The sequence below is a fragment of the Antrostomus carolinensis genome, unplaced genomic scaffold (assembly GCF_000700745.2).
Source record: "Antrostomus carolinensis isolate BGI_N321 unplaced genomic scaffold, ASM70074v2 scaffold37938, whole genome shotgun sequence".
Classification (NCBI taxonomy): domain Eukaryota; kingdom Metazoa; phylum Chordata; class Aves; order Caprimulgiformes; family Caprimulgidae; genus Antrostomus; species Antrostomus carolinensis.
Window position 1 is genome coordinate 1 of NW_010335678.1, and position 11,973 is coordinate 11,973.

At 43.4% G+C, this 11,973-nt stretch overlaps 1 protein-coding gene across 1 annotated transcript; it reads right to left on the minus strand.

The window, feature by feature from the left end:
• Positions 1–1,130: 1,130 nt before the first annotated feature.
• On the minus strand, positions 1,131–11,697 carry NPL (N-acetylneuraminate pyruvate lyase). Its single transcript, XM_010174640.2, has 12 exons — positions 11,688–11,697; positions 11,483–11,561; positions 9,776–9,849; positions 8,565–8,652; positions 7,295–7,352; positions 7,121–7,196; positions 5,754–5,846; positions 4,788–4,936; positions 4,551–4,597; positions 3,692–3,776; positions 2,788–2,827; positions 1,131–1,372 (listed from the first exon to the last, which is right to left on the minus strand). The coding sequence occupies exons 2-12, from the start codon at positions 11,545–11,547 to the stop codon at positions 1,203–1,205; spliced, it is 945 nt and encodes a 314-aa protein (XP_010172942.1). The 5' UTR covers positions 11,548–11,561; positions 11,688–11,697; the 3' UTR covers positions 1,131–1,202.
• Positions 11,698–11,973: the final 276 nt, after the last annotated feature.

The following is an 11,973-nucleotide window of genomic DNA, read 5'->3' on the forward strand; positions in this document are numbered from 1 at the left end:
TGCTCAGGGCACCTCCCGGTGCGAGCCACGGCGCTCCCGGGACAGCCTCAGACCCAGCTCTAGAAGCGCCCAGCAAAGCCATTCCCCGGCCCTGGAAGGACACGGGGCTCCGAGGCCACGGCGGTGCCTGTCCCAGGGCTGGTGCAGGGAGAACCTCTGCACACACCGGGCACCCCGCGCCCATCACAGCCGCCTCCCCTTACCTGTCAAAGCAGAGCTCCCCCAATGCCTCACACATTCAAGGGGGCGAGGAAGCCTTTACTGCTGGGTGTTTATTGTTCAGTGGTTACACAGCGAGAGAAGTCAGCAGAATACCACACTCTTGTGTTATGAGAAGGTAGCAAGGTGCCTCTCCACGTTTCCCCCTTTCTCTTTCCCCCTTCCAGACATCCCCTGCCATCATTTTTGCCCAGTCAGGAAATTAAGCTGTAGAGGGGACAGGACCTCACATTTGTCAGCTACACATAACCATCAGACATAAGAGCTCAAGATGCTGGAGAGGGATAAATCCAGGCTGCTCCTTTCAATCTGACAGCAGATGACTTTCTAACATGTAAGGCAGTTATTCTGCACTGCAATATAAAGCGGTGCAGCTCACTTCTGCCTTCACTTTGTTGCAAGAGAGAAAGAAAAAAAGAAATATCTGCTCATTAGAGAGCCAAAAGCTTTCGCTGCAAAAGTTTTTTTTTTTAAATTTTGCATTAAGGGAAGGTGTACAAAGACAATGAGATCAGATAAAAACCAGGATTTTGTATGCATAGTCAGTGTCCCTATGACTTGGTGACAAACAATAAAATACCAGCCTGAGCAAGCAGGTTGTATCATTGTCATACCAATGTTTAAAAAACACACTGTAGTGCTGGAGATACTTACAAAGGGAGAGGACAAAACATCATCTAGCTGGAGGGAGAATAGAGACAGATATTCCTCTTTTCTAAACAAAAGGAGTGAGGATCCTCCAACTGGGGAAAATTTGGGGGTTTTTTATTCACAGATACCAGCTAGTCCTGGGATGTGCAGCGCTCCAGGGGAGCGGAGGACAGTTACAAAAAAGGTGCCTACACGTGCACCAACAAGGCCAGTCCTGACAGGAAAGGGCTCAGGCACACTGCCAGTTAGTTCCCTGAAAGAAACCACAGCCCATCACATGGGGAATGAGCCACACAACAGTAAATCCCAGAAAAAGAGCCTCCACTTCCAGATCAACACGGAAGTGAACAACAGTCATCATCAGGCCACACAATGCTATCCAGCTTGGTTTTGGCCTTGACGATGAATTCCTCGGAGGCATCAACAAGTGGAAGCCGTGGAGGTCCCATGGGAATGCCAGAAACAAAAGTCATTACAGCTTTAGTCTGTGCAACACCAAAACCTGGGTGGACAAAAGCAAAACCAGGTCATTTACAGCTCATTTTGTTTAAAGCAGTCTCTATACAGGTGTCCATGAAAACATCAGCATGGAATTCCTGTGTCATCTGGCATAAACCAGGCTTGAAGCACTTCTCAGAAGTGAGAACAGTGTAACTAAGAAGAGATGATCATACTTGCAGAGATGAAAGATGTTACAGTAAAAATTACTACACCTACTTATGGCATTTATTTATCTATTATACCATTATTGTTTCCCTCTTAAAGATACCAAGCAGAACATTTTCTTAGACATGCACTTCACAAACTACTGTGTGTCAGTTGTACAGATAACCAGGGCTGTGTGTGTGTTCCTTTCTCTTTGCCAAATGTATTGCCACGCAGCCTGGACAATAGAAAAGATGGTGTGAGTCCACCACAGGTAACACAAGCAAAAATCAGGCCACTGCAAACGTACATCCACTGGTAGGTTGAGCTATCCCAGCCAATCTGTCATCCCAGCAACCTGATCTCTGCAGCCTCACAGCTACTCCCCAGCGCAGACTCACACAAAGTGAAGCCCTGGGAGTAGTAAGACCCTGCTGACATGTGACAATGACATTTGGTATCAGCTTAAACCACCACAGAAAACCTCAGGAGGCCTCTCTGTCCACAGCTCAAGTCTCCTTACATACCTCTGGAAATTCAATGTTTCCCTCTTTACTTATAAAGTTAAATAGTGATTCATTTCCTCTGACTTTTAATCCAAGAAATACAACCAAGCACTAAAGCTCAGCAAGATTCATTAGGGTTTGCATATGTACAGCAAAACCACAATGAACAGCTCTCTTCATTAAGTGAAAACCGTGAAATATATCTGATTTGGTCTCCCAACACTACTCTGACTTGGTTGGGTTTAATTGCTTTTTATAGTAAAACTTGGTTTTGTTTCTAAAAATCATTCAGTTTTAAAATGATTTGGCCTTGTACAGCCTTGAACCGAGTTACTCTTAAATTATAGCAAGGCAGGAAAGAAGCTTCAGAGTTGTTTTGCTACTGGAGCACCAACATTTCAGAATAACAACTCTAGAAACAAAGCTAGAAATGAGCTTTTGGAGAGAGAAAAAAACCCCAAAACAACCCAAAGAAAGAGTGAGGATAAGAAAAAGGGTCAATCACAGAGTCACCACTTCCCAGCTGTGAGATTTCATAAGAGGAAGGAAGTGAGAGTGGAATGTGTCAGGGATGCTTGGTCAGCTCCCTTTGTTGAGCTCCCAGCTGATTACTAACTCGGGAGACAGCACGTGCACCATTTTCTGCAAAATGCACTGCAAAATCTTTCAGGAAGGAAGTTCTGGGGGTACAGCAACATGAGAGCTTCTGGAGCACCGAGTCTGCATTTTTAGATGTAAGAAAGGAAACGGGCAGTGTAGGACTTACCTAGTTTGATGACAAAGTTGAGAAATTCCCCAGTGAGAAACTAGAAAAGACAAGACAGTAGTTTATTAACTTCTTCAAATTTTAAGACGTAAAAGCATCTAAAGGTATTACAATATTTACATCTTACACAATTGTTGCCCAGCTTTGAGAAAAGCCTTTGCCCACTTGGCCAGTCTATGGGAAATACTAATTGAATTTGACTGGAATAGGGGAGAGAGGGATGGATATAAGAAAACCATCAGTCCCTCTCAGTCTGTCACTCATGTTCAAGCTGTCCCTCACTGCAAGCAGTCCCAGAACACTGGTAAGTCTCCTGGCTCTAAGGTTTATTGGCTCTAAAGGTTTACAAATCTGAGTATCCACTGCCTAGTGAATACATCTCCCAGAGCAGGTCATCTTTCAGACATCTTTTAGACTTTCATCCTGCAGTCACTTCTATTTTAAGGCAAAAGAAGGATGCCTCAAACATCCCATAAAAACACTGGGTATAGATTCTAAAAGGATTGCTCAGGACTCCTCACAAACTTTCAAGCTGCCCAAGACCAAGAGGGGTCAAGGCAGAGCTGCCTTGGGACAGCTTTCTGCCCTACATCATGTAAGATATCCCCAGAATATTCCTAGTCAAGGGGCTCGTTCAAGGAGAAAGGCCAGGCCATTGCTCGCTCTGCAGAGATGAGATTAGAGGGTTAAAGGATCAGAAAGGCAAGTCTTGGTTAAAAGTTAGTAAGGACTGGTCAAAAAGGCGAGGAGAGATAAATAACAAGCAGGGGGGTTGGAGCTGGAAGAAGTTTGCTTTAACAAAGCTATCTCAGGCTCAGGATGACAAAACTACATGGAAAACAGCCCCGGTAAAGCTAGAGGAGAAAGAAGGCTGCTCCTAGGGGGGACAGTAAAGATATTGTACCTGATACTTCCGTGCTAACGCGAGGTCTGGCTTTGCAAAGGCTTCCAACATCAGATTGGTTTTTCGACCCAAATAGTTGTATGTACTGTCAAAAGAAACCAAACCAAAAATAGAATCAATAAATGCAAAGGGGGAACTTAGAACCACTGAAACAAAAGATGTAGCCATAGGCTTTCTCTGTTGACGTTGTAAGTGCCATTCTTATGGGAGAGATTCATGCAATCTATGTGTGGTTTATACTGTCAAGCATCTGAAGTATGCCAAGCTCTATGGAAGAGTTAAGAAAGTAGATTTCCCAGTTCCTTCCAAATGGAACTGCTTTTCAAAATTAAAAAGAAACAATTAGACAATACAGAAAGTCAATCACTTAATTTTCCAGTTGCTCGTTCATTTAATTCATCGTCCACTCAAGAACACAGATATCCTACATTAATCCATCTAAGCAGCCTGGTTTGAGGGGCAGAAGAGAAATCAGAAACAAAACTCAGCAGGGTCCTTTTCCTCACAGACTTCTCATGCGAACTGAGGTAAATTATTTTAACCTCTTTGGGTTTTGGTTCCTTACCAAGATAAAAGGAATTCCTGACTTCAAAAACTTGCTGTGAGGATAAAGAACTATGTTGAAACTTTTGGGTCAGCTACAGACTGCAGCAATAATCACCCACACTAAATCCCAGGTTATACGACTGTCCTATGGCTAGCACTGGAGCTAGCTTGTCTGTCTGCTTGCTACCACACAGCTTTACCCTGTAAAATCCATCGCTGTGACAGAAGAGAGTTAGAGAAATACTGTGTAGATAATGGAAGATACATCAACAAGGTGTGTGTGTCAAGAGGAAGGAGTCCAAGCCATACTGACCTTCCAACTGCTCCGTCTGCCCCTATGGCCAGTGCACTCAACAGTTGCTAGTTTGGGGTGGGGGGGGAGAAAAAAAAGCAAAACATTTTTACTTCACATAACAAAATAAAGAAAAAAAAAAAAGGGTGGTAGAAGGGAGCAGCAAAACTATGTGGCACTGAATGTCCAGTTACTTTTTTCGCCAAGGCTGAAGCAAAAAAATGCCAGAGAAGAAATAATTTTTAAGAGGAGTCTTACCTCATCCACCCCATAAAGAAATGTAAACTGTTCTCTCTCATTCTTGTTTATACACTGTGCAAGGTCCAAGAGGTCCGTGTCGCTGAACTTCACACCCTGGAAGGTGGGGATCTGCTCTTTTATTCCATCCAGCAACTCTTCAACACGAACTGTGCAGAACAGAAGTCTCACATGAAGGAACACAACCCTGTTCTGGGAGATTCCCCTGTCTTGTCCCTAAGAGGGAGACTTACTATTTCCCAAGTTGTTCACTTTTGGCCTAAGCCTAGTAAACTATATAGCTCTAAAACAACCAGTAAGACAACTTCAGTGGGATTATTTCCCAGAGTTATAAAAAAACATCTTTCTGCCCTCTTTGAAGCATTCCTTTTACAGAATCAGAAGGGAAAAACCTTGGATAAGTGAAAGTTTAGGAATGAACCGGCAACATGTTTAGGAATAGATATAAATTCATACATCCAGAAACACCACACAACCTGCTGAGCAAGTAACTGAAGATCTGTATTCTGTTCCGCATTCCTCTGCTAAATAATAAGACTTGAGAAGCACTGTGGTTTCACGTGTAATTTACTAGCAAACATGACTACACAGTCAGTGTAAACAAAGAGAGACGGTGGTAACTATCTTGCAAAAATCTGGGATTCAACGATGGCTATCCAAGGCAATTAATTACCTGTCCTGGTCTACACTAATTGCAAAGCCATGGTCTGCATCATCTCCTCCATCCCAGTTGTTCAGTACTCATAAACTGTGACTTTTCCACAGTGAAGAGGAATTCGACTTATTTTCTAGTCTTGAACTCCCATTCCATTTTTGGAAGGGATCCTTTCCACTGCAGCTTGCATGGGACAGAAGCAGGGGCCACATACCTGGTTTAGGCTGGCAGACTAATCACACCAGCCACCAGGATGACTCAGGTTGCTGTAAGCCCATAGTCACAGGAAGAACTGACTAAGCAGTACTTACTCTTCACGCCCGTCAGAGGAGGAATGTGATAGTAATAAAATGGAACCGCAGGGGCTTCAGATGCAACCTTCTGTAAGAAAGCAACCAGCTCATCTGGAAGAGAACAAGCAAGTACCCCTGTAAAAGCCAGAAACGATCTGTTGTGAAAGACAGTTCAGATTCTCAGCAGCCAGGGTCTGTGGAGAGACCATCTACAGCTTGCGTACCATACACAGCCAACCACCTAAAAACCTGCACACATCATAAAAATCACATGTAACAAAGCTCAGCAGAAGACCTTGGGTAAGACAAAGGTGGTATTTATTTTAAACCAAACCCATTTCAGTAACTCACACAGATTCTGATACAGATAGAACGCATGCATGCTCTCACACATGCAAACTACAAGACCTGCGTGCCAAAGTGATCTCACCAGCATCACTCGTGTGCAACACAGAGGACAAGGCATCAAGTTCACATTCAACTCCCTGGGGTACTGCTCGCAGGTGATTAACAGATTTTCAAACAGTTAATTTTCTGGTTGAGGAATCAGAGAGTTATTACAGATTACACTCTTCATGAGAATCTTGTTTACCACATCCTCCATAAATCTTAGGCAGTGTTCACATGGGCACAGCATGAAGAGCAGCGTGCTGAAACCTCGCTGCCATCCTGCTACTGTCAGCAAAGGTCTTCTGCTGATTTTGTGCTGTTCCTCTGCACTTACCAGTTTGACTGCCACTGACTGTGTCCTTGGCTGTCAACATCAGCCATTCTGGCAATCCACTCGTTTCTTTCATACGAACACTTCCCTTCATAATTAATGCAAGCAACTTTTAACATTTCTGTTACAAAACCTCCACTTCATGTGTTTCTTTTATATTATGTTCATTATACTAAAAGCAAAACACTCAGATTTGTAAGTTCTGAGGTAACCTTAGGTGCACAGAACCTGATCACCTCACTAACAAGAGGTAACGCCTCTGCATCAGCAGTTAATCCATCTGGTCAGTGTCCAGCAAGGGTCAGCATGGAACCAACTGCTTCCTAGTGTGGCCCAGATCAAGTGTGAACTCTATATTATCTATTCAGAAGACAGACTAGTTAACTACTCTTTCCATAAGCAACTCTTCTTTTTACAAGAATATATCCCAAAAGTCATCCTTCCCACTTCTTATTGGGAGACTTCTGGTATCTCCCACCTTTAAAAAAATGCTTCTTCTATGTTTTGATTTTGCATGACAGCAGATATGAGAGCTGTGTGAATATTATCACCAGAATGTTTTCCAAAGGAAGAAGATGGCATTCATCTTTTACCTATGATAAAGGTTTGGAGGGCAATCTAAAAGGACCTCAGCAGGTGTGGCAGTCACTAGATATGCACTCACCTTTGTTTGTGGGTTTGAAGAAGAAGGGGGCTATGACAGCAATAGCACTAGCACCTATGGCTGCTGCGTGTCTCGCCTGTAAAAGAGAGAACAGGAAGAACCTGAAGGTTCATCTGCTTCTGTTTTAAATGTATGACACACATGGTGAAAAGGAATCGTATCATATATACGCACCAGCTCTTGGGACTCTGGCAGATTTAGTGCTCCCACATGAATGATGACGTGATCCAATCTGCACAAGAACAAATTCAGAAGCTTTAGGGAGGTTTGAGTGGTGATGAAAAAATATCAGTCTGCCAAAATGAATTGCTTCAGATCAGGGAACCACAGCACAAGACCTTTGCTGGGCTAGATTAGACCTAAAAGGGATTTGAACCTGTATTGCCCTGACAAGCAAATAACACAGGGAAAATGATGAGAGTGGCAAGCAGCTGGTGGTGGAAAAAAGAAAACATATTTGCAAATATGAATAATACGTGATTCCTTGCTGTCAGATTCGCAAGGCTGTCAGGAGGGACAAAACACAGCATTTTATTAGGAAGTTAAAATTAAGGCATTAAGGATTTAAGGGGAAGCTAGGGAAAAGGAAAGGATATGAAAGTGTATCTTTGCTCTCTAAAGCTGTTTCTCTGCATAACCACCAGAAGAGTTCAACCTCACAACAGCACCTTCGACTGCTTGTCTGCTCCTGCCAAGGGAATCTCACAGGTTCCAGTCCGTCAGTCCCATTTCTGTGTTTCTCCTTTATATCCACACAGACTGTGAGCCTTCACACCAGTTTATTTCTGTTCACTATCCTTCTCACCCAAAACACCTCCTCCTCTCCATATCCTCTGACATAGCAACTAAGGAGGAAGCAGCAGTGACACAACACTGACAGGTAAAAAAGGCAGAGAGTGAACCTGCAATTACATCCACAGCTGAAGATCTGGGTTGAATTCCTTCTTCTGCCACCAACTTTGCATCTTTAAGGAAGCACTTAAGTCCTTTACACCTCATCTTCCCCCATAACAAATAATTCAATTAATATATTAAAAGGTTCAGAAATGCTCACAGGGCATAAATAGGCAGACTGCTCTTTACTTTTACTTCTTATCAGGAATAAGCAAAGGGCACAGCCCTTTTTTTCGCCCCAGAGCCCTTTTTTGTCCTCCTACCCCTCAGTGTATCAAAGAAAAGGACTCTTCCAAGCTCTCTTAGCAGCAGGAAGGGACACCAGCTAACTTGCAGTGACAAAAATGCAGGCTTAAGAAAAAGGAGCTGGGGAACAAAGCCCAACAACAAAATACTAAAAAAAAACAACCTCAAAACCCCACCCAAAACAACAAAAAAACCCCACCAACCCATCAGCAGATGTGGCTTTGCAGTCAGACATGCCTATATCATCATATCATGCCATATCATTCCTGTATCTGGAATTTCCTGTTCCCTCTCAGCTACTCACTTGTCTTTTCCTTGGCACACCCATTCTTCTGCCAACTGCTTCCTCTCCTGGGTGTTAAGGGACAGTCCTTCGCCTGTTGTGCCGTTCACTGTTTCAACACAACACAACACACTTGCTGAGGCCTGGCCTACGTGCACTGGTTTTAGTGAAGACAAGAACTGACACTTTTGATGATGTTAAACAGAAATATTTTTCCCCCAACTCATTTTAAGATAGCAATGGTTCCACACCAGCATCTTACATGGGGATTGCACTCAATGCTTGTGTTGGAAATCTGTGTGTTTCAGGATCAGCAGTGGTGGGAGGGAGGAGGCAGAATCAGCTGCTGAAACTGGGAAATGTCCCTCAGCACCTCCTCCCCAGCAGACACTCTCCCACCAGTGAGTCAGGCTACAGCAAGTGCCCAAAGGGACACCCAGCTAGCCAGGTGGAGTGATTACCTATCCTCCAGCCCGAGGAAACAGCCTGACCTGAAATTTGGGGTCTCTATCGTGAATGGAACCACGGGTCCTATCTAGGCTAAAGCACCTCTGGAAAACAATGAGATGTCAGTATGTCCAGTCACAAACAACAGATCAAACTGGGATAGCTGAAGTCACTGCCACGCTCTGCTTTTTGTCTTGGCAAAAAAATTCCATGTAAGTTTTGAACCAAAATCTTATCACCGACTTCACCTTACTGAACTATGCCAGGCTGTCAATGAACGTGGTTTAGCAGACTCTGTATTCTCTATCCAGCCATCCCTGCTGCACCCACAGCAGTTCCCAAGAGGGAGGCAGAACAGGGAGAGATTTGGGCAGTGACCATCAATCGCACCACAGGTCTCGTTAAGAAGCTTATCTGGCTTTGATGAGCCCACTGAATTCCCTGGACTGCTGAGCTGATGTTTTTTAATCATATGATTGTATCTTGTCCAGGCAAAGGGGAGAATCATTTAGTTGAGTCTTCTCTGCCAAGACAGCATTATCCATTCATCTCTGGAAATGTCACTGTATGAAGGCAATGCTTATTTTATCCCACACAGAAATGGAGTGTAGGCAAACTCAGATGCCCTAAGTATCAATTACACCCTCTCCACCGGTGAATATAAATGTCTAGGATGATCCCACATCCACAGTCCCTCTCACTACAGCTCTTAACAGGCAAGATATCATAGGGCTGCCATCCAGGCAAGAGGGGTGTAACACAGTTTCTGTCAAAAATTCACTTACCAAAAACGTTCTTCACGTTCTGCTCGCTTACCAGATAATCCACGTACTGAGGAATCACTGAAAGGTTAATCTGTCTGAAATGAAAAGAACCACAGCAACCTTAGGAGCCCTCAGCAACCATGTCTCCACTCATATAACTTAAACTTGGATATTAAGAAAACAAAAAAAGACAGGTATTTTCCAAGTTTTGCATTTGTACACACACACAAATTACCCCAAGGTATGATACTCTCAGCATGTGTTTAACATTTCAGGTAACAGTTCAGTTCTAGATTCTTTCTTCCAGTTTCTCTTCCTCCTGACAAGTAGTTCACTGTTCCAATGTTTTATTCAAATTGGTAATTACTGCAGGCTTGTCACAGCAAAGAAATTTTTTTGGGGGGGGACACATAAGAGAACAAGAGGCACTTGAACCTTTTTGACTGTTGAGGGAAACCGCAGTCCCCTTGAAAGCACAAAGGTATTTGTGCAAGTGCTGGCAAACAGTTAAACTGTACTAGTAACTGCTGGACACAGACCATGAAATGGCATCTGCTGGATGTGACTTTGACCTCCCTCTTTCATTAAAGGATGAGCAAAGCAACAGACTTCCCAGACAAACAGGGGAAACTGGATTCAAGGTTTATCTTCTCTGCAGGACAAACTTGTTTTATTTATCAGTGTATAATATTTCACCGCTGTTTTCATTTGTCAAACATACAGACCAACCCTATAGTCTAGAAATCAATTCTGGGACCTTGAATGGGTTCACACATCGCCCAAAATTTCATACCTGCCTTCAGAGAACATATCGTACAAGGGTCAGGCATTCAGGCAGGAGGCCCAGATCACTCTCTGAATACCACAATGCAATAAATTTGAGTAGTAATAACAAATGTAATCGGAAATAAAGTTTCTTTTAAAGCAAGAAACAAAGCAGTGACTGCAATGCAAATAAGTTCCCTGACTGAGACAGCACCGTGCTTTACAGCACTTTTCAAAAGTAAAGGATCACTTTCAGAGGGCTGTACTAGCAAATCCACTGTCACCCTCAGAAACACATACGGATCTTGACACAACGCCCATCAGAGCTCAGGGTCCTTTGCTGACTCCAAACAACTCGGTCTTGCAACACCAAAATGCAGCAGGGAGGATATATGTTTACCATCACGGCTTTGAGGAAGGCTGAATTTCAACTTTCGATTTGATGTTATTTTCGGAACTGTGCAGTCCTTGCAATATTTTGTTCTGGTTTAGATTAATTCCATGTACACATATATACACATGAATACTTGCATAAGTTACCTAGGGTAAAGAAAAGTCTAAAAGGACATCAGATTTTGACAATTATTTTCCAGCTCTCAAGAGCTCTTTTTAAAGGAACTGTGATTTACCTTAACAAATGGGATGGATATAAACAATACTCTATGGATACCTTACTATGATTTAACAGCTTACTATGATTTAATTTGCAGCATAAATAAAAGCAATAGAAAAAGAGATTAAAGACTGATTCAAACTCTCCAAACCTAACAGGAGGATGCAGAGGTGAAGGGAACCCAGTGTAGTGCTAGTGGAACCAACCTAGTAGTTTCCCCATCCCACCAGAGACCTGGTTTAAAAACAAAACTAAAACTGATCAGGTAAGAAAGGAGACAAGGTTTTAAGGTAATAGTAGCCCACACAAATCTGCCAACACGCCATGTTGTGATACAGGGTCATACTCACCCATCAGGAGTCATTGGAGTGATTGTAGCAGCTACAAGACCTTGTAACTTCTTTCTAGGTGTCATTGAGCTGTTTGGGGAGGAAAAAAAAAAAAGAAGATAAATATGATTCTCATTTTTAAGCAGTTTTGACTAACTTCTGCCACTTTTATTTAAGCAGAGGAGTTTCAACTAACTTCTGTTAACAGCAAAACTAGACAGGCAAAGTTCAGAAGCAGCGGACTTTGCAAGGGTGTTATTTCTGGTTACAGAACTGTCTTTTTGTTGCTGAAAGAGCAGCTCACTGCAGGCAGCACCTTCGCGGGACGGGACAGGACCGGGACCGCCGCCTGCAGTGACATTTCTCAGACATCTTCGCTTCCCCTTCCCTCCCCACACACGGGCCGGGCTCTAGCACACACCCGCTGAGGCCGGGCAGCTCGGAGGGGAGGGAGAACAGGTCTGCAGAGAACCGGGTTCAAAGCCTCACACGCACCCTCCCGCACCCCACAG

Excerpts from the sequence above, each read along its gene's own strand:
- NPL (XM_010174640.2), bottom strand. The coding sequence starts at position 11,547 with ATGACACCTAGAAAGAAGTTACAAGGTCTTGTAGCTGCTACAATCACT. Across the intron at positions 5,847-7,120 it reads CTTCAAACCCACAAACAAAG|ATGAGCTGGTTGCTTTCTTA; the intron begins GTGAGTGCATAT and ends GTTCTCTTCCAG. Across the intron at positions 4,937-5,753 it reads TCCTCTGACGGGCGTGAAGA|TTCGTGTTGAAGAGTTGCTG; the intron begins GTAAGTACTGCT and ends TGTTCTGCACAG.